The sequence below is a fragment of the Oncorhynchus gorbuscha genome, linkage group LG11 (assembly GCF_021184085.1).
Source record: "Oncorhynchus gorbuscha isolate QuinsamMale2020 ecotype Even-year linkage group LG11, OgorEven_v1.0, whole genome shotgun sequence".
NCBI classification, from domain to species: Eukaryota; Metazoa; Chordata; class Actinopteri; order Salmoniformes; family Salmonidae; genus Oncorhynchus; species Oncorhynchus gorbuscha.
The window spans coordinates 65,208,918-65,231,845 of NC_060183.1; the positions used below are offsets into that span (position 1 = coordinate 65,208,918).

Here is a 22,928-nt window from a genome sequence, read left to right on the forward strand (position 1 = left end):
GTTAATTGAAAAAAGGTAAAACGAAACGTGCAGCTTGTTTGCAGTCTTTCCAGCTTCTGCTTGAAGTTGTGTTAGCTGTGTTGATGGCTAGCTCTTCTGAACACCTGTGTTCTACCGAGAGCACATTTTCCAAGCGAGGCGAAATCGTGCCTCATTAGCTCATTGTTATGGAGGTGTCCAAATACATGTCACAAGAAAAAAAGCTTAAACAAATGCATCGAACGTTACTGTTGTTATTCTGTCTGCACTGTGTTTGACACGACTGCAAGTTAGCCGTACTTGGCTAGCTAGCAAGCAAGGGAAAATAACGTTCAGCGAGTATGGCAATGTAACATGTAGAACGAACTACTGGGTCACGTCCATAGATACAGAACAAAAAGACTAAACAACAGTCACGTCTCCGGCAACCGAACCTGCTGGCTTAGGTAGCAAACCCTAGATTTGTGTCGGGACTACATCTTGTGGAAGGATGAAATATGATGAAGAAAGAAATTAAACTATGTCAATCATTATTTGAATATATTGGTAACCAGTTGTATAAAAGTGAAAATGCACTCTTAGCTGGTGTTATTGGCTAACACCCATGCCAACATACGCTCCAAACACCGGCTTCTCGGGCATATCATTTATGTAGCCTACGCTCTAGCTCCCCCTAGCTGCATTGCTGTGTGAAAAGTGAGTCGTCTGTAAGGCCAGAATTCTAACTTATCTTTTTCTTGTCAAATCACACAAACAAATGCCAAATAACTCAACTCTTTTTTTACCCTGAATTTTTTTATTCAAACGTGTTTATTCCTGCCAAATCACAATGATAGATGGAAGAAGAATGTTTGCAGTAACATTGACATCATGAAATAAAATACATATTTTCCAAAATGTTTTATTAGATTGGAGAACACATTGGGAGGGATCTTAGACAATTCCCAATACAGAATCAGATCCTTGACATGTTGAGCTTATCAAAGATCCACCACCATATTTTACAGTAGAGGATGGATAAACATTTACAGAATGGTTACCTGGAGGAGGGTTTTGTATATACACTACCGGTCAAAAGTTTGGGGTCACTTAGAATGTAATTTACAACACTAACAATGTCTACACTGTATTTCTGATCAATTTGATGTTATTTTAATGGATTTTTTTGTTGCTTTTCTTTCAAAAACAAGGACATTTCAAAGTGACCCCAAACTTTTGAATGGTAGTGTATATATATATATATATTTTTTTTTTTTCTAGTCCAGGGGAGAGTCATGTAATTGATGAAAGCGTTTTAGAATGAGTTGCTTAATAGGCTATAGATTGACGTGTGCCCGATGCTGTCCCTCAACTCTGATTCTCTGCTGGGCACGGAATATCAAGTGTGCTTGCAGGCTATTTAGTGTGGTTCAATCAAATGATCCATAGCCTATAGAATACAAAGTGCCTGCTCGGAGAAGCATAGAGCAAAGTTATATTTCTAAGATGGCTGCCGGGATGGTGCAAATAAAACTGGGTTGTATTACACACTGCAATGGATATTCCAACCCCAGCCTGTCTGCTCATCCAAAAAGTTATTGTGTGCTGCCTAACCAATGGATATTCCAACCCCAGCCTGCTCTGCTCATCCAAAAAGTTATTGTGTGCTGCCTAACCAATGGATATTCCAACCCCGGCCCGCTCTGCTCTGGCTCATCCAAAACGTTATTGTGTGCTGCCTAACCAATGGATATTCCAACCCCGGCCTGCTCTGCTCATCCAAAACGTTATTGTGCTGCCTAACCAATGGATGTGCAGGACTACCGTAGCAGTTCAGGAGGAGTCAATGGCTTATTCAGATTTGTATTTATTTATTAGACCTAGTCCAGAAAATGCACTCTTGCGCACAGACTAGCCTATAGCCTATATTCTGTTCAGTTTGAGGAGAGTGCAAAGATGGAGGTCAACTTTGATAGCTTGTTACTACTATAATAGATTTAATTAAAAACAATATTTTTCTTGCCAATGATGTATTTATCAGTTATTGACCTCACAATAAGCCAGATGTCAGTCATTTACATTGTGGTGCTGAAACTTGAAGCAGCAGCCACGGCACAATCAATTGGAAATGGACAGCTCCTGGTGCTGAAAGTAGGCAAATTAGACTAGGAATAATTCATTTCAAGAGAGCTTTGTATTTCTTCCTATCTATTTTTTAAGATAAATAAAAACTGATGTGATTATATAAAGTGATCTATAACAGTGCTTTGGTCCGCGATGCTCTCTCATTGCAAATAAGACACTGATTTGGCATTGGAGAAATATGATATCCAACAAATGTAAATGCCAGTGGTGGGTCTGGCATCTGCATATGTAGAAAATAACCCCGTACCTACTGTAAAATGTGTTATGGGGCTATTTGGTTTCCACTGGTCCTGGGGCCCTTGTTAAGGTCAATGGCATGGTGGACTTTACTCAGTACCAGGACATTTTAGCCAAAAACTTGGTTGCCTCTGCCAGGAGGCTGAAACTTAGCTGCAAGTGGATCTTCCAGCAATACAATAACCTCAAGCACACATCAAAACCATTTCTTTGTAGATTAACTGACCACAAAAATAAAATTTTTGCAATAGCCAGCTCTATCTCCGAATTTGAACCCAATTGAACCTGTGGTTTGAATTGACGAGGGCAGTCTTCGCAGACAAAGAATATCAATAATCTGGAAAGATTCTGTATGGTGGAATGGTCTAACATCCTTCCCAATGTGTTCTCCAATCTCATAAAACATTATAGAAAAAGGCTATGCCGTTATCCTCAAAGGTGCCGGAGTATTGAAAAGAGGGGTGCCAATCATTTCGACCCCATCTAATGAGAAAAACAAAATCTCTTTCTTTGAGCAGTTGTATTAGTATAAAATCATATCATTTAAAAAAATTTGGGAGCATACATTATAGCTCAGTAATTGTATCATTTTTTCTATACAGTCTTTTTTGCTCATCTTTATCAAGTGTGCCAATACTTTCCATCATGACTGTATATGTGTGTGGTCACTCACTCATCCCCGTCACGCCGGCTGGTGCATGTGTGTATGTAATAATGTAATCTTTCAAGTTTATCTTCACTTCTCTGTTCTGCTCCGACCAATCAGTGTTCTTCATTTGCTGTTTTTGATTGAGTCAGGCTTGTCGTCTGAGGGAAACAAATCCATATTGAGGATATTGAGGCAGACCAATCAGTGCATTCACACATGATCAACATTTTACTGTTTATCTAACCGTTATAGGTTAATGTCTCACCTTGTCGACCATTTCCTGCATTTTGTGGATGAGGGCGAACATGTGATCAGCATCTTCCTTCAGCTTCTTCTCATAGGATGAGCTTCGAAGTTCCACCTTCTCCAGCCTGCTGCTAAGACCCTCCTCCTGGCCCTGAGTGACAGCCGCAGCATCCACTGAGAAAGAATAAGAGAGGGACAGTGAAGAAACAGGAGCAGAGAGGGGGAAGAGGCATAAAAAATGGTTAGCCAATAGAAGTCTATGAAATTAACAAGATATATAATAAGAGTCTAACAAAATGTGTTTAAGTGTGTGAGAGAAAAAAAGGAGACGTGTGTAGTACCCAGTGCGTCCTGTAGGGTGGCGATGCGTAGCTCCAGGGCTTTCCGTGTTCTGTCTGCTGCTTCCAGGGCCTGTAGCAGGCTGGGGATGTTTACCACACTGCCCTTGTAGGAGACCACCTCAGCCCCCACAGCTGCAGCTGGCCCCCTGGATCCCCCAGACTTCCGGCCACAAGCCTTCTCCTTCTTTGTAGCTCCACGAAACAACCCACGGTTACCTGAAGACAAAGAGAGACTTAATGTGAGTGTGTGTGTGTCGGTACTCACCTCTGCCCTCTCACTCATTGGGGACACACTGATAACAATGAGAAAAATACTGAACATGTGTGTGTGTCTCTAACCTTCCATGCTGATATCAGGTTCTGTGTGTTCCGTCTCCTCCCAGCGAGAGGCTAGCATCCTGTATGGACATTGCCCCTCCACACACACCTTATTCAACAACACCTGGACTTGGGTGGGTGTGAGCCACAGCCCTAGAGACAGTAAGATGTTGTGAAGGTCTGCTTGTCTGAGGCCTCCAGTGAGCCGTTTGTCAAAGAACACACAGGCCAACAACACTCTACGAGACAGCACCTAGAGAAAGGGAGAAAGAGAGAGCAAGAGGGAGAGCGAGAGAGGTAGTAAGGGGAGAGAGAGGAGAAACCATGAAGCATAACCACGGGAAGATGTTGGGGGGAGAGATACCCCTTTTTAATAAAGCATTGCATGCATCTATAATCGCATCTGCGTAGTGGCATACAGTTGAGCAGAGGCATTTTTGGAATTTCCACACGGAGATATTTTTAGCAGGGTCCAGATTTTTGGAGGCCTTTTATAAACGCATTTCCTGCAATTCTACATCATTTACATGACAGAAGACACTGACAAACTGAAATCAAAAAAATCAAAAAACCCGGTCTTGAATGCAAACAATAGCCCTGGCCAATGAAGAGACACAGATTGTACAATATTAGGATACAGTGCCTTTGGAAAGTTTTCAGACCCCTTGACTTTTTCCACATTTTGTTAAGTTACAGCCTTATTCTAAAATGGATTCAATAAAACAATGTCCTCAGTAGTCTACACACAATACCCCATAATAACAAAGCGAACAGGTAATCAATTTGAGCAAATCTATAAAAAATAAAAACAGAACTACCTTATTTACATAAGTATTCAGACCCTTTGCTATGAGCTCAGGTCCATCCTGTTTCCACTGATCATCCTTGAGATGTTTCTACAACTTGATTGGAGTCCACCTGTGGTAAATTCAATTGATTGGACATGATTTGGAAAGGCACACACCTGTCTATATAAAGGTCCCACAGTTGACAGTGCATGTCAGAGCAAAAATCAAGCCATGAGGTCAAAGGAATTGTCCGTAGAGCTCCGAGACAGGATTGTGTCGAGGCACAGATCTGGGGAAGGGTACCAAAATATTTCTGCAGCATTGAAGGTACCCAAGAACACAGTGGCTTCCATCATTCTTAAATGGAAGAAGTTTGAAACCACCAACTCTTCCTAGAGCTGGCCGCCCAAACTGACAAAGCTCTAGAGTTCCTCTGTTGAGATGGGAGTCTTCAGGCCTTTATGGTACAGTGGCCAGACGGAAGCCACTCCTCAGTAAAAGGCACATGACAGTCCGCTTGGAGTTTGCCAAAGGGCACTCAAAGACTCTCAGACCATGAGAAACAAGATTCTCTGGTCTGATGAAACCAAGATTGAACTCTTTGGCCTGAATGACAAGTGTCACGGAAATCTTCTGGAGGAAATCTGGCACCATCCCTACGGTGAAGCATGGTTTTGGCAGCATCATGCTGTGGGAATATTTTTCAGCAGTAGGGACTAGGAGACTAGTCAGGATCAAGAGAAAGATGAACGGAGCAAAGATCCTTGATGAAAACCTGGTCCAGAACGCTCCGGACCTAAGACTGGGGCGAAGGGTCACCTTCAACAGGACAACGAACCTAAGCACACAGCCAAGACAAGGCAGGAGTGGCATTGGGACAAGTCTCTGAATGTCGTTGAGTGGCCAGGAAGAGCCCGGACTTGAACCCCATCGAACAGCTGGAGAGACCTGAAAATTGATGTGCAGCAACACTCCCCATCCAACCTGACAGGAATTGAGAGAATCTGCAGAGAAGAACGGGAGAAACTCCCCAAGTACAGGTGTGCCAAGCATGTAGTGTCATACCCAAGACTCAAGGCTGTAATTGCTGCCAAAGCACTGAGTAAAGAGTCTGAATACTTATGTAAATGTGATGTATGCTAATTGTCTTTTTTTTACATTTCCAAAAACCTGTTTTTGCTTTGTCATTATGGGGTAATGTGTGTAGATTGGGGGGGGGGGGGGGCTGTAAACCTAACAAATTTGGAAAAAATCAAGGGGTCTGAATACTTTCTGAAGGCATTGTATATATATTTATTATAGGCTAAAGGGCTATTAAATGACCTTTCCAGTGGCACTAAAGACACTAAAGATGAAGCCTATGCTACTCACCGGGGATAAGCTACTTTGAAAAACAGTGCTGTTTGCTCATAATTGGGAGTTGAGAAATATTGTTTTAGGTTCTACAGACAGATTAGGCATTTGCATTCCAAACTGTACGTCTGTCCCGTGATTGTCTTTTTAAATATGTGAAAGACAAACTGACCGCCGCAACCAAGTTTACTAATACAATCCATAGATGGCAGTTCCCATTCATGTCAGTACAGGCAGAGATTACTAATGTACCCACGAGTTTAACAGTCAAATTGCCAGGGTTAGAGGTTCCAAACCCTTCTATGGTTGATATGTCTATGGCCATAAAGGAACAAGCGGTTCTATATTTGGCTCATGTGCTGCCCACATTGCAGCCTTACCGACTTTACACAGAATGTACAAAACATTTAAAATACCTGGTCTTCCATGATACTGACCAGATCAATCCATGTGAAAGCTATGATCCCGTATTGATGCCTTATTAAATCCACTTCAATCAGTGAAGATGAAGGGGAGACAGGTTAAAGAATGATTTTTAAGCATTGAGACAATTGAGACATGGATTGTGTATGTGTGCCATTCAGAGGTTCAATGGGCAAGACGTGCCTTTGAACAGGGTATGGTGCCAGGTGCACCTGTGTGTATCAAGAATGCTCCACCACCCAAAGGACACCCAGCCAACTTGCCTCAACTGGGAAGCATTGGAGTCAACAAGAATTTTCTGGGGGGGGGGGGGGTGCAACTCAATATTAGGAAGGTGTTCCTAATGTTTGGTATACTCAGTGTATGTGCTTGTGATCAAACTTAATCTACAGATATTTTTTAGAAGCTATTAATCTTCTGTGGCTAAATGATGTGTAGTATTTTGAATTATTTTATTTATGTCTGTTCAGACAGGAGTAACATTTTTAGTAAAATTATTTAGAGGGTGCTGCAGCACCCCTACTTCCCACGGTGACTCTATGAAGTATAGTAACTTCTAGGGGGCCCTAGTATTTACAGTGTATGTGGGCCTTACATTGTGCTTTAAGAGGCAGTCTGAATTCTCACTAGTAATTCCCTCCTCTCCCAACATCTCTGGGGAAAAAAATAAGGAGAAAAGAAAGCAATTTTAGTACACACACAGCTTCTGGCATTTAACTTCCCCCAACCCAGTCTTTTCAGATCTTCATACCTCTTTCTCCCTCTCCCTCTTTCTCATCTATCTCTTCTCCATCGTCATCAGTCTCCTCCGCTGCTGTCCCTCCACTCTCTCCTCTTTCCTGAAATCTTTTACTCCTCTCATCCCGTATTCTCTGCTTTTTGTCGTTCTTTATCTGGTCATCCTCCTGAAAAAGAGATTGGAGAATGTAAGCAGGACTAAATCAGGTGTAGTGAAGAAAACAGGTAACATGTTAATTTGTGTGTGTGTACCGTGGGTGTAGGTGTTAGAGAGCAGAGACAGCTGTAGAGCAGTAGACCAAAGTCCCTCTGAAGCATCTCACAAAACAACTCTGCCAGCAAGCCCACCTAGAGAGAGAGAGGTCCGTATAATCATTTATGTTGTATCATGACAACTAACCTACTCCAAAGCGGATTAGTACAGTATATCTCAGTGTAACTCAGTGTGGTCTATGGGAGTACTTTACCTCAAAGGCCTCCTTGGTTGTGGAGGTGTGGGGCTCCAGGAGAGAGGAGAGGGGGACGGGGCAGAGGGCTAGCCCAGGACGAGGCCTTGCAACCAGGCATGGAGCGGCAGGGAGAGGGGCCCCTTCCTCCTGATATACAAAGAGACAAACACGCACAAGGCAGCTTTAGAATGGCTGTGAGTTGTGACTTGCCTGATGATTCATATCGAATGTAATTCCGCTGCTCTATCGCTCGTTACATACATTCAGTCTGAGACTGCCATCCTAGAAGTCGTTTGCAGTGACGTCAAAGTGAGAGCCGCTGTACAAAACAAGTCATCGGAGACTGGATCGTCTCTAACCAATCAGAGTATCAAAGCCAATTACTATTTCAAAAACGCTGCTTTACCACGTGTGTTCAAGGTCTGTCCCAACCCATCAGTTTCTGGGACCAATCAGAACGGTCTGAATCTGTTCGCATTCGAGAAGTCGTCAGGAAGGAGATCAAATCCAGACTATTCGTAGATTTGATCTGGACGTGGCGTTTAGCCAGAGTGATGTGGATGGGTAGCCAGGTAAAGATGTGATTACTACAGGATATGTATCGAACTCTCACCTCACACACACACACTCACCTCCTGAGTCCTGAGTGTGCTCCAGTCGTCCTCTGTAGGTACGATCCGCCAGACATCAGGTAACAAAAACACCACCGTCTCCAGCTTCCCCTCACAAACATAGCTCAGCTCAGCCATCTTATACCTGAGAGAGGGAGTTGTTCATCCCATTGTAAATGGAGTGCCACAGTGTTGAAAAGGGGAAAACAAAACAAGCATTTGATTGGCTGGTTTACTACCTGGCTGTGTGAGAGTCAAAAGAGTGTGTGAGCATAAAGATGTGCTTGTGTGATCATGAACATGCAAGTGTGTATACTGACCACTGGGAGCAGCCGCTGAGGTCCAGTCCACTCTGTTCCCTCACACAGCGCAGGGCTGTCCTCAGCAGTGCCCTGGGATCCTTCAGCGGACTGGGACCCCCGCCATCTGTCTCAAGACACCACGGACCCCCAAGGGCCCGAAACTCACCCCCTACCTCCCCCAAAAGGAACTGACAGAGGGGGGAGAGATTATGTACAGTTGAAGTCAGAAGTTTACAAACACCAAACAGTATTTGGTAGCATTGCCTTAAATTGTTTAACTTGGGTCAAACGTTTCAGGTAGCCTTCCACAAGCTTCCCACAATAAGTTGTGTGAATTTTGGCCCATTCCTCCTGACAGAGCTGGTGTAACAGTCAGGTTTGTAGGCCTCCTTGCTCGCACACGCTTTTTCAGTTCTGCCCACAAATTTTCTATGGGATTGAGGTCAGGGTTATGTGATGGCTACTCCAATACCTTGACTTTGTTGTCCTTAAGCCATTTTGCCACAACTTTGGAAGTATGCTTGGGGTCATTGTCCATTTCGAAGACCCATTTGCGACCTAGCTTTAACTTCCTGACTGATGCCTTGAGATGTTGCTTCAATATATCCACTTAATTTTCCTTCCTTATGATGTCCTTCCTTCCTCATGATGCCTCTAACCCTATTACAGGGGCTGAGTCACTGGCTTACTGGGGCTCTCTCATACCGTCCCTGGAGGGGGTGCATCACCTGAGTGGGTTGATTCACTGATGTGGTCATCCTGTCTGGGTTGGCGCCCCCCCTTGGGTTGTGCCGTGGCGGAGATCTTTGTGGGCTATACTCAGCCTTGTCTCAGGATGGTAAGTTGGTGGTTGAAGATATCCCTCTAGTGTTGTGGGGGCTGTGATTTGGCAAAGTGGGTGGGGTTATATCCTTCCTGATTGGCCCTGTCCGGGTGTGTCCTCGGATGGGGCCACAGTGTCTCCTGACCCCTCCTGTCTCAGCCTCCAGTATTTATGCTGCAGTAGTTTGTGTCGGGGGGCTAGAGTCAGTTTGTTATATCTGGAGTACTTCTCCTGTCCTATTCGGTGTCCTGTGTGAATTTAAGTGTGATCTCTCTAATTCTCTCTTTCTCTCTCTCGGAGCACCTGAGCCCTGGGACCATGCCTCAGGACTACCTGACATGATGACTCTGTGCTGTCCCCAGTCCACCTGGCCATGCTGCTGCTCCAGTTTCAACTGTTCTGCCTTATTATTATTCGACCATGCTGGTCATTTATGAACATCTTGGCCATGTTCTGTCATAATCTCCACCCGGCACAGCCAGAAGAGGACTGGCCACCTCTCTTGGTTTCTTCCTAGGTTTTGGCCTTTCTAGGAGTTTTTCCTTGCCACCGTGCTTCTAAACCTACATTGCTTGCTGTTTGGGGTTTTAGGCTGGGTTTCTGTACAGCACTTTGAGATATCAGCTGATGTACGAAGGGCTATATAAATACATTTGATTTGATGTCACCTATTTTGTGAAGTGCACAAGTCCCTCCTGCAGCAAAGCACCCCACAACATGATGCTGCCACCCCCGTGCTTCACGGTTGGGATGGTGTTCTTCGGCTTGCAAGTCTCCCCCTTTTCCCTCCAAACATAACGATGGTCATTATGGCCAAACAGTTCTATTTTTGTTTCATCAGACCAGAGGACATTTCTCCAACAAGTACGATCTTTGTCCCTATGTGCAGTTGCAAACCGTAGTCTGGCTTTTTTTAATGGCGGTTTTGGAGCAGTGGCTTCTTCCTTGCTGAGCAGTGTTTCAGGTTATGTCGATATAGGACTCATTTTACTGTGGATATAGATACTTTTGTACCCGTTTCCTCCAGCATCTTCACAAGGTCCTTTGCTGTTGTTCTGGGATTGATTTGCACTTCTCGCACCAAAGTACGTTCATCTCTTGGAGACAGAACACGTCTCCTTCTTGAGCGGTATGACGGCTGCGTGGTCCCATGGTGTTTATACTTGCGTACTATTGTTTTTACAGATGAGCGTGGTACCTTCAGGCGTTTGGAAATTGCTCCTAAGGATGAACCAGATTTGCGGAGGTCTACAATTTTTTTTCTGAGGTCTTGGTTGATTTCTTTTGATTTTCCCATTATGTCAAACAAAGAGACACTGAGTTTGAAGGTAGGCCTTGAACTACATCCACAGGTACACCTCCAATTGACTCAAATTATGTCAATTAGCCTATCAGAAGCTTCTAAAGCCATGACATAACTTTCTGGAATTTTCCAAGCTGTTTAAAGGCACAGTCAACTTAGTGTATGTACACTTCTGACCCACTGGAATTGTGATACAGTGAATTAATCTGTCTGTAAACAATTGTTGGAAAAATGACTTCATGCACAAAGTAGATGTCCTAACTGACTTGCCAAAACTATAGTTTGTAAACAAGAAATGTGTGGAGTGGTTGAAAAACGAGTTTTAATGATTCCAACCTAAGTGTATGTAAACTTCTAACTTCAACTGTATTTAGTATGTAATTATGATTTGACCAAAGTTGAGGTGTATAGTGGGCTGTATCCAGTCACAAAGTAACCATCCTCACCTTGATGAGAGAGGCAGGGTGCATAGCACCCTCCTGCTGTTCTTTCCTGTCCTGCAGCCCACAGCACTGTCTGTACAGCTCCTCTGAACTGGCCATGGACAACAGCAGCACCTGTGTGACACACACACACCATTTAGGGGTTCCCGAGTGGCGCAGCGCTCTTAAGCATTGCATCTCAGTGCTAGAGGCGTCACTACAGACACCCTGGTTCGAATCACAACCGGCCGTGATTGGGAGACCCATAGGGCGGCGCACAATTGGCCCAGCGTCATCTGGGTTACGATTTGGCCACTGTAGGCCATCATTGTAAATAAGAATTTGTTCTTAACTGACTTGCCTAGGTAAATAAAAGGTTACATTTAAAAAATATATATACACTACCCGTCAAATGTTATAGAACACCTACTCACTCACGGTTTTCTTTATTTTTACAATGTTCTACATTGTAGAATAATAGTGAAGACATCAAAACTATCAATTAACACATATGGAATCATGTAGTAACCAAAAATTTTGTTAAACAATTCAACATATATTTTATATTTGAGATCCTTCAAATAGCCACCCTTTGCCTTGATGACAGCTTTGCACACTCTTGGCATTCTCTCAACCAGCTTCACTTGGAATGCTTTTCCAACAGTCTTGAAGGAGTTCCCATATATGCTGAGCACTTGTTGGCTGCTTTGTCCTTCATTGACTCTTCGGTCGAACTCATATCCCAAACCATCTCAATTTGGTTGAGGTCGGGGGATTGTGGAGGCCAGGTCATCTGATGCAGCACTCCATCACTCTCCTTCTTGATAAAATAGCCCTTACACAACCTGGAGGTGTTGGGTCATTGTCCTGTTGAAAAACAATGATAATGGGACTAAGCCCAATACCAGGTGGGATGGCGTATCACTGCAGAATACTGTAGTAGCCATGCTAGTTAACGTCTTTGGGGTAGGGGGCAGTATTTTCATGTCCGTATGAAAAGCATGCCCAGAGTAAACGGCCTGTGACAAAACCAAAAAAGCTAGAATATGCATATTATTAGTAGATTTGGATAGAAAACACTCTGACGTTGCTAAAACTGTTTCAATGATGTCTGTGAGTATAACAGGACTCAGAACTTCCAATCAGGAAGTGAGAAATCTGAGATTGGTCGATTTTCAACTCAGCTCCTATTGAAGATGTGGGATATTGGTAATGTTGCACTTCCTAATGCTTCCACTAGATGTCAACAGTCTTTAGAACCATGTCTGATGCCTCTACTGTGAAGTGGGGCCGAATGAGAGGGGATTGAGTAAGGTCTACCATGGCCTGAACTTGCACTGACCATGCGCGTTCATGTGAGAGCGAGCTCTGTTCCATCACAATTCTGAAGACAAAGGAATTCTCCAGTTGGAACATTATTGAAGAATTATGTTAAAAACATCCTAAAGAGGCCTCCCGGGTGGCGCAGTGGTCAAGGGCACTGCAACGCAGCGCTAGCTGTGCCACCAGAGACTCTGGGTTCGCACCCAGGCTCTGTCGAAGCCGGCCGCGACCTGGAGGTCCGTGGGGCGACGCACAATTGGCCTAGCGTCGACCGGATTAGGGAGGGTTTGGCCGGTAGTGATATCCTTGTCTCATCGCGCACCAGCGACTCCTGTGGCGGGCCGGGCGCAGTGCACGGTAACCAAGGTCGCCAGATGCACTGTGTTTCTTCCGACACATTGGTGCGCCTGGCTTCCGGGTTGGATGCACGTGTGTTTCGGAGGACGCATGGCTTTCGACCTTTGTTGTAGTGATAAGACAAGATAGTAATTACTAACAATTGGACACCACGAAATTGGGGAGAAAAAGGGGGTAAAATAAAAAAATAAAAACACCCTAAAGATTGATTCAATATTTCTTTTAGTAGTGGTTTCTTTGCAGCAATGCGACTATGAAGGCCTGATTCACAGTCTCCTCTAAACAGTTGGTGTTGAGATGTGTCTGTTACTTGAACTCTGAAGCATTTATTTGGGCTGCAATTTCTGTTAACTTTAATGAACTTATTCTCTGCAGCAGATGTAACTCTGGGTCTTCCTTTCCTGTTGTGGTCCCCATTAGAGCCAGTTTCATCACAACGCTTGATGTTTTTTTTGAGACTGCACCTTAAGAAACTTTCAAAGTTCTTTACATTTTCGATATTGACTGACCTTCATGTCTTAAAGTAATGACATTTCTCTTTGCTTATTTGAGCTGTTCTTGCCATCTTAAAAGACTGAGCATTTTACCAAATAGGGATATCTTCTGTATACCCCCCCTTTTGGTTACTACATGATTCCATATGTGTTATTTCATAGTTTTGATGTCTTCACTATTATTCTACAATGTAGAAAATAGTGCAAATAAAGAAAAACCCTTGAATGAGTAGGTGTTCTATAACATTTGATGGGTGTGTATATAATAAAATCCAGTGGGCAAACAAGACACACAGGTGGTGAATGGGAAGGTGAGAGTCAGAGTGTTTGTTTGGTGTGCTTTACCTTTACAGTGCACTCTGCGCCCTCTCTCTCAGTGTGTATGTGTTGGTCAGGCTCGACGGGGCCTATGTGGTAAAGGCAGGGCTGTGGGAGCGGGAAGGGGAGGGGCTGGGAGGGAGGAAAGCTGTCAATCCAACTGATTGACAGGTGGCAGACGGATGGAGGGAGAGGGAGATGGGGGTAGCGACGCTGTAGCTCTAGACTGTCACAGGACACACTGGGGGAGACGGCAGGAGACAACAGGTTGGAGATTAATCAATTACCAAAATTACAGATTCTTTGATTGACTGATTGCATAAATAAATAAATGACAAGTGGACTCACCTATCCCTGGGGAAGCAAGAGAAGAGGGCGGGACTCTGAACTGGGGTAGGGGAGGTCTTTTTGGGGTGTGCTCCCTTATCCTCCTCCTTCCACCTCCTCCTCTTCTGGTCACAACCCCTCACTCCGCTGTCCTCCCTGACACACATGACACACACAAAATAATATTGCACACAATTTTTCCCTGGGGTGAACAAAGAGACAGAACACACACAGACACACTCACCGGCGGTCTCCTCGTCTCCCTGCCTCAGCAGGTCTCTTCCTGATGCCTCTGCCCCAGCCCTCAAACTGACCCCCCCATGATGGAGTCTGCAGCAACCCCGCTGAAAGTGAGAGAGGAAATAAGAAAATAAACAAACACTATTCCCTACATAGTTCAAGTCTTCTGTGGCTGTATATGGCCTTTCTGTGACCCTAGGACCTAGGTGGATCAAAATGGACCTAGGTGGATCAAAATGGACCTAGGTGGATCAAAATGGACCTAGGTGGATCAAAATGGACCTAGGTGGATCAAAATGGACCAAGGTGGATCAAAATGGACCAAGGTGGATCAAAATGGACCAAGGTGGATCAAAATGGACCAAGGTGGATCAAAAGTAATGCACTATATGGAGAGAAGGGTGTGATTTGGGACAGGTTCACTCACGCTTGGCCACAGTGTGAAGGATGCTGGGGATGAGAGGAGGGATCTTGGGAGATTTGAGGAGAGGCTGCGGCTTGCTACCCAGAATGCCCGGTTTCTGTGCGTGTGCAGGCATCATGGAGGGCAGGAGAGGACGAGGAAAGTTTGTCGTCTGAGAAGAGATGGAAGAAGAGGATAGAGTATACCTTTTCCTTATCCCTATTCAACCCTCTTGTCTGACACACTATTGGTTAACATAATAAATCAACCACTCAGGTGAAATATGAAATTCTACAATATCACTGTCTGGTCCTTCTATAGTAATCTACATTACCTACAGAAACTCTACCTGTGTGTCTTTGGTCAGGCTCTGTACTCTACCTGTGTGTGTTCTGCGAGGGTCTGTACTCTCTGGGCGCTCCAGCTGTGTGATTGAGACAGATCCAGGACAGCCTTTACCAGCACCCTCTCCCCCAGTGCCGGAACTCTCCCCTTCACCACACTGACACACACAGAGTTAACACAGTACACACAGTGTTTACCACCAGTTAAATTACCTCATAGAATTGAATAATTTAGTAATTGAAAATGGATATTTTAGCTATATTGCTTACACCTATCCAAGCTTCTCAAATCGAAATATGTGCATAATAGTGGGTTAGGGGTCCATTTGAAATTGGGGCATAACTACTGGAACTTGGTATTAGTCCTTTGTACCTCTTCTGAAAACGCACTTCCTGGTCCACCATCCCATAATGCTCCTGGAGCTGAGTCACAACCCCAGTGAAGACACGTTGCTTCATCTGAGAGCAAACACAAACACATCATTATAGACGCATTACACACACACACACACACACACACACACACACACACACACACACACACACACACACACACACACACACACACACACACACACACACACACACACACACACACACACACACACACACACACACACACACACACACACACACACACACACACGTCTTACTTGGCTATCCATGTATCTGCTCAGTATCACTCCTTAGCTGGATCGGTCGGGACCTACTTCTTTCTGGAGCAGACCTGACACATAACCATAGAAATATAATTATTGTAGTTGTTTCACTATATTGGATCACTCCAATATATTGGTATCACCCTGTGGTGGAGGGATACATCCGGGGTGAGGATTTACAGATTTACTTCCGTGTACACCTGTGTCACGGCTGGGGTCTGCCCCTATATATAGGCACATATGGCGTTCTCTTTCATTTTCTCGGCAGACGTCCATATGGTTTGAAGTACAACCTTTCTCTAGTTCGCCTGGTAAGTCACTGGTAAGTGTAATATCTTGCGTGGAAGTATACTCACTGGCTGTTTGCAGCCTGGAGCAGCTGGCCACATGGCCGCCTCTCCTCGAGTGCTCCACTCAATGCGCGCGGTTGATCTGTATTTTCCGCCCGTGGCTTGTCGTACTTGTGTTTCGTTAGCGGTGGCTCGTTGCCACAAACTGTAATTTACCTTACACATTGAACAAGCTAGTGGGCAAGTTGTGTGTGTTGTGAATTGGTTCTCTGCTAATTATCCTGCAAGGTTTTTTCTTGTTCTTTCCCCTGCAGAGTGTAAGAGTATTTTAGTGGGCTTCCACTACGTTGAGACATTAACTTTGAAGTTCCTTAACGAAGCTACTCCATGATATAGTGCTGTTTTTACGGCTTGGATATTAAAAAAGGTAATAAATGCAGTAAAAATACAAAATAAAAACATACAAATTAAATCCTGGTTGCTGTTTTTTTGTCTGCCTGTTTTTCCCACATGGGTCTTCCCCGGTTTTTGCAGAGGTACTGGGTAAGTTATCCCTCGCCGGATTCCTATTCCTCTAAGTGGGTCACGACATAAGCCCTTCCAGGGTGTCGGATCCCTGCGCCGTGGCCTTGTTGGCTTGGCTGAGCTTATGGCTTCCCTTTGTGACAGATGTGATGGTGGCTTCCCCCTGGGGATCTACATACCTCGTGTATGCACTGCCTGTGTTTGAGCCACACGGAGAGGGCGGTGGAACGCCCTACTGGATCCCTGTTTTGTGTGGTGTTCTCAGAACGCCTGCTCCTGGCGCGAGTGGGTCGGCCAACCTCGGGCTCAGGCTGGGGACTAGCTCCCTCTCTCAGGAGTGGTGCGCAGCGAGCTGTTAATCCCGCTACTGGGCCCAGTACCCCTCCCAGGAAGCGTGGCCGAAGCCACCTCAGACCTCTCTACTGGGCCCTTCTGCTGCCAGTCCTGGACGGGGGTGAGTCAGACTGCTGGGACCACCTTGAACTGAAGGTGCATGCCTTGCATCAGGAGGTTGATAGCGTCGATGGCGACGACAGCTGTTCCCTTTTGGCAGTGATAGGCTGTTCCTGGGGGACGATGCTGGGGCTGTTCACCACCATGAGCGGGGCGACCAGGCCATCAGAACCTGGCAACGGGGCTTCATCGCCCCCAGCAGCTCGAGAGGCTATGAGGAGCCTACTCACTCAGGTAGCCGCTGAGATGGACATCAAACTGGTGGACAGTGAGGACTCTCCATCTGTCCCCATCTCTGCTGAGTTCCGCGAGGCCTTGCATGAAGGCTGGGCCTCTGCCCGGGGGCGCTTCTGACTCACAGCAAAGACTAGACCATGGAGATATGTTGCAGACGTGGAGTCACTGTTGCGGACATGGTCCTGCCATGGTCCTCCTGGACCAAGGGATTATAGGGTGGAAACCGTGACTGAAGCCGGAATCCCCAAAAAGTCTTTGATGCAGACTTGAAAGACATATATGGGTCCCTCTGCTCTCTTGGCCAACTTACCAATACCACCATGCTGCTGCAGGCCTACCTGCAGACTCTGCTGTCCCGACTGCAGGAGGGCACAGAGGAGCTCCTCCGGGAAGCGATGGAGATGTCTCGCCTGCTCCAAAGGGATGTGGCCTGAGCCAACAGACGGGCCATGGCGCAGGTGGTTACCTCTCGGCACCATCTCTGACTAGCCCAGTCCCATCTCTGGCTAGACAAGTCCCGTCTGCTAGGTGCTCTCCAGAGCACATTTGCCAGTCAACCAGTTCATGCTACCTCCTCAGGCCCCGGGTCCAAGGCAGACCGTCGCCACCCACCTGCACCCGAACGACAGTGGGGTCCCTCTCCTGCCCCATCGCCTCTTGCTAAGGGACGACAGCGGGGAGGGGCACAGCGTGCGATGAAGCAACAGCCTGTTTTTCCCCACATGGGTCTTCCCTGTTTTTTTTTTTTCTTTCCAGAGGTACTGGGTAATTTATCCCTCACCGGGTTCCTATTCCTCCAAGCAGGACACGAAATAAGTTCTTCCAGGGCGTTGGACCCCTGACGCCTCTCCGTGGCCTTGTTGGCTTGGATGAGTTTACGGCTTCTCTTTGTGACAGGTGTGATGGTGTCAACCGCCACCGCCATAGGGACGTGCCTGGGGGACCCAGGCGCTCGGGGCACCAGAGGAGAGGCAGGCCCCATAACACACCCTTCCCTGATCGCTTCTCCCGGTATCAAAGGGCAAAGTGGGGTACCCACAATGCGAGGGGTACCGACTCCAATTCCGGTGGCCGACCCCTGAAGAAAACCCTGCTGATGGAGATCTCCTCACTCCTGGACAAGGGTGGGTTCTACTGGTCCCAAAAAGATAGAGGGTTTTGACCGATTATGGACCTCTGCAACCTCAATGGGTACTTGAAGGTAGAGGTTCCACATGCTGTCCCCAGCCCACTTGTTGCAGGCATGTTCAGGGACCAGTGGTATGTGACGCTGGACCTGAGGGATGCGTACTTCCATATTCCTGTTCACCCATCTCACTTGCAGTACCTCCGATTTGCTTTCGAAGGGACGGCTTACGAATTCAGGGTTCTTCCCATCAGCATCACCTTGGCACCCTGCACTTTCACAAAGTACATGGATCCTGTCCTGGCACCTCTCACTTCCCAAGGATTGTTGATCTTCAATTACCTGGATGATTGGCTGATTTGTACCCGACCAGGACCCAGGTCCTGTCAGAGAGCAATGCTCCTGACCCACATTGTCGGGCTGGGCATTACTGTAAACGGCAAGAAGAGTCATCTGATGCCCACTCAAAGGGTGGCTGAACTGGACTCAATCCTCATGAGAGCACGCCTGTCCATCAGAAGGGTTCAGGCGATCTAATTTTGCCTAGAACACTTTCGGCAGGAGTGGGTGGGTGGTATCCACCCTGACCTGCTAACACCGGTTGGGCTTGCTGACAGCGGCCACGTTGCTGATTCCCCTGGGCCTGCTCCATCTCTGGCCTCTTCAGCGGTGTTTCAACTCCCACTAGCTGCACCCGAAGCGCCAACTGCGGGTGACCTCACAGTGCCTCAAGGGATTGTTGAAGTGGAGCTGTCACTACTTTCTCTCAGGTGGGGTGGAGATGCTGAGGATGTGCCGCCGGGAGCTGGTCAGCACAGACGCCTCCCAGATCGGCTGGGGGGGGGCATGTCCTGGTGAGAACAGACAACACCACAGGTTGGCCTGAGGTCCCACCGCCTCCATCTTATGGCATGGGAGCTCCTTCTCTGGGCTCAGGGAAGTCTAGTGTCTCTACGTGCAGCACACTGGCATCCTGAATGTGGCTGCGGATTAGCTCTCGAGGGAGGGCCCACCACCTAGGTACTGGAGCCTACATCCCCAGGTCGTGCAGCACCTGTGGGTCAAGTTCGGTAGTGTGCAGATGGATCAGTTTGCCTCCATGAGCAATGCACACAGCCCCCTGTGGTACTCCATGTCGGATCCACCAGGGCCTCTAGGATTGGATTCTCTGGCTCACGATTGGCCAGGGCTGGAGCTTTTCGCATTACCCCCTCTTTTTCCCCTGATCCAGGCTGTGCCTGACAAGACCAGGATGGCGGAGCATTGTCTGCTGCTGGTGGCCCCATACTGGCCAAGACAACCCTGGTTTAGCCTTCTCCTGTCCCTGTTGTCTGGGACATCTTGGCAACTGCCCCTGAGACCCGACCTGCCGGGGGAACTCTGTGGCGTCTGAGACCGCACCGCCTCAGTCTGTGGGCTTGGCCGTTGAACGGTGGTCCATGTTAGGACTACAGGAGGATGTAAAGAACACCATGCAGAGCACAAGGGCACCGGCTACAACCGCGGCATACCAGTTGCACTGGCGGTTGTTCTGCTCTTGGTGCACTGGTATTGAGGTTGTGCCCGAGTCATGCGGGGTGCAGTATGTTCTCCAATACCCACAGTCTCGCTTGGATGAGGGCATGGCAGCCTCTACACAGAGGGTATTTGGCCGCTATATCTGCTTGCCATGTGGGGTGGATGGACAGGTCGGTGGGGCGCAATGCCTTGTTCTCCAGGTTTATGAAGGGGGTTTGTCGCCTGCATCCCACTAGGACCCGCTCAATGGCGAGCTAAGATCTGGATGTGGTCTTGGCAGCTTGGCAAAGCCGCCTTTCGAACCGTTGGGAGTCTGCCTCAATGAAACACCTCTCTATGAATGAAGGTGGTTTTCTTAGTAGTGAAGAGGGTGGGTGAGCACCATGCTTTTTTCGGTAAGTTCTGAGTGCTACCGGATGGAGCCCGGTGGGAGGAGTATATCTCTCCGTCCCAACCTTTCATTCCTCCCGAAAGTTCTGCTTACAACCCCCCGGCAGTGGCGGTGGAGTCTGGGTCTCCCTCCGGCATGGTGTGCCCTATGCGGATACTGGCTGCCTATGTGGAGCAGACACGGTCAGTGAGATCAACAGACCAGCTCTTTGTCTGCTATGGTGAGAAGGTCCTGGGGGCTGGGCTATCAAAGCAGAGGCTCTCTCATTGGATCGTGGATACGATTACGGTAGATTACCGCCTGGCTGGAATGCCAGTGCTGGGATCTGTGGTGGCATATTAAACACGAGGTGTGACTGCGTCCTGGGCACTCCTGAGAGGAGTGCCCCTCAGTGATATCTGGGCTTCCTCTTATGCCTTTACTAGGTACTATCAGGTAAATGTGGCACCTCCCTCTGCGGTTGGTTCAGCGGTCCTGGGCATCGTCTCCCCTTCCGGAGACTGTGCCGGGACCCCTCTTCCACAATGACGACCCCTGCATCTCAGTCCCACGCTGGGACTTTGCCACTGGCTGGCCAGTTCCCTCTAGCACCGACTAATCTGGTATGGGTATACCAATATATTGGAGTGATCCTATATAGTGAAACATATAAGGTTTCATATGTAACCACGGTTATGTGAGCTATATGGATCACTCCAATCCTCTACGGTGCTAGAGGCGCCTCAAAAATGATGTAGAGAACGTGTGTCGCAGCCATGGGGTCTATATATAGGGGCGGACCCCAGCCGTGACACAGGTGTACACGGGAGTCAATCTGTAAATCCTCACCTCGGATGTATCCCTCCACCGTGGAGTGATACCAATATATTGGAGTGATCCATATGTAAATCTTTGTTCTTTTTGCCAACCACTCAATTAGCCCACTTCTGATTCTCCCCCTTTCTCTGTGAAGTTCACTTTCCCTATAACCACTGGGTCACTGGTTCAAACTTCATTTGAGCTGTTACCCCTCAATCACTACATTGAGATAGCAAATCTACAGCATGCATGCAGTATCTGCCTAGCTATCCATGCTCACGAATATGTCATGTTGCTGAGATTAAGCAAAAGCCCATAAATGGCTAGATATATTGCTTGGTTGGCAGGAAAACTGCAAGAGGGTCTTTAGCCCAGGAAGGGTAGAGGGTCGTCAGACCTTTTATGGTGTTAAGTACATACTAAACCAAAAAAAAAAAAGACTCCTCTTATAATCAACTGGACCCAATGTTCAGGTCAATAGAAAAATAATAATTATATTGGGCCCAGATGGTTGACGCCATGGTGAATAACCTAGCTAGTTAGCTAGCTAAAACTCATGGCCAATACTTTACGCTGTAAGATCTGTGCATCATTGATTGGAGCATAAGAACCTGGGCTAGCTAGCTAACTGACTAGATGAACGAACACATTCATCTAACGTTGATGATCCTGGCTACTACAAAAAAAATGTTAGCTAGCTTCAATACTGGTAGCTATAATTGAGATTATTTGTAACTACCACCACCAAACGGTCACTTTGGACACAGCGATCTAGCTAGCTATACGTTTGTAATTATGATTTCGAAAAAATAGCAAATTAGGTAGCTAGCTAGCAACAGTACTCACTCTGACACAAACTCTCCTTGCAATCCTTCTCTGGCAAAACGTTAGTGGTTTTTATGTTTTGAAGTGGAGCAGTCGCTACATGGGGTGTAATAATTACGCAGATTATGTTGCTAAAAGTTTCATAAACGGAAGAAAACGTAACGAAACGGGGAGGCACTACGGCTAATGATTAGAACACTAATGTGCGGAGCCAAAGAGGAAGAGGCGAAGCAAGGGACAACTGGGACAAAAATCTATATTCTCCAGCAGGTGGCGTTGATTCGTTTTCTTTCGCTCACCAAGTGAGGCATTTTTGTATGGAGTTCAATGAGAGAGTGCCGAAATTAGTCAACAAAAAATGTAATGGCTTATTTGCTACGTGTAGCTTATTTGATCGAATATAATTATCGTAATGCTTAGGTTGTTACGAGTGTTCTGATATAAGTAGGACATGTGAAATCCCGCCAACTTTGAGAATAATACATAAATCATTGGAAAAATATTTAATATATGCCCTCTCATTGGCTAGAATAGTCCCACCTGATCTTGCCTCCTCCCGACTGCCTTCCATCTTTGAATACATTTATTTTCAACATTAGAGCGGCCAGTTGAGTATCTCGCCAATAAAATGGATAATCTGTGGTTGACTACATTAAAATGGTGGTAGCCCTCAATGGCGCTGGCCATGCTAAAACGGCATTTTGGGCCCTAGAGGCCTCTATCATCAAATATTTGTTATAACTAACCCATTGTTCCACCTGTGCTATTATTGGGTTTATTTGACAGTGCAGGCCACTGCCTACTGACGCATCTACAAATAACCTTGTATCATTACTAACTAGCCATTATTATTTGTAGGTCAGTCAGTAATAAATTACCCATGATACATTACGGTTTTGATCCTCTCGAACATTTTTTATTTTTTTTATTTTTATTAATATCAAATCAATACATAAAGCACATGAGGGAACACAAGCATACATAGATTACAAACAATAGACAATCGAGCTAGGGGGTACAATATCACATTACAATTACACAAGGACCTTAAGGGACATGCATATACTTACAATTATAACAGCTTTTTTGTTAGTAGAGCATTTAACCGTCTTAAAATACAGTTCAATTTATTTTTGTAGGGTACGAAAATGTGGTTTTCTGTTTGTTAATTTACATTTGTGTTTATGAAATTTG

At 46.2% G+C, this 22,928-nt stretch overlaps 1 protein-coding gene across 1 annotated transcript; it reads right to left on the reverse strand.

The window, feature by feature from the left end:
* Positions 1-755: 755 nt before the first annotated feature.
* Positions 756-21,977, reverse strand: ccar2 (cell cycle and apoptosis regulator 2). Its single transcript, XM_046370493.1, has 19 exons — positions 21,756-21,977; positions 15,566-15,639; positions 15,286-15,371; positions 14,950-15,070; positions 14,593-14,740; positions 14,170-14,269; positions 13,947-14,081; positions 13,626-13,839; positions 11,131-11,241; positions 8,577-8,746; positions 8,278-8,401; positions 7,664-7,792; positions 7,449-7,544; positions 7,210-7,363; positions 7,054-7,112; positions 3,916-4,147; positions 3,577-3,792; positions 3,255-3,409; positions 756-3,147 (listed from the first exon to the last, which is right to left on the reverse strand). The coding sequence occupies exons 2-19, from the start codon at positions 15,575-15,577 to the stop codon at positions 3,103-3,105; spliced, it is 2,307 nt and encodes a 768-aa protein (XP_046226449.1). The 5' UTR covers positions 15,578-15,639; positions 21,756-21,977; the 3' UTR covers positions 756-3,102.
* Positions 21,978-22,928: the final 951 nt, after the last annotated feature.

What these genes read in the sequence shown, in the direction of transcription:
- ccar2 (XM_046370493.1), bottom strand. An exon ending in GCACACTCAGGACTCAGGAG is followed by an intron (nt 7,793 to 8,277) that starts GTGAGTGTGTGT and finishes TTTGTATATCAG; the next exon opens with GAGGAAGGGGCCCCTCTCCC. An exon ending in TGCAGGAAATGGTCGACAAG is followed by an intron (nt 3,148 to 3,254) that starts GTGAGACATTAA and finishes TGTTTCCCTCAG; the next exon opens with ACGACAAGCCTGACTCAATC.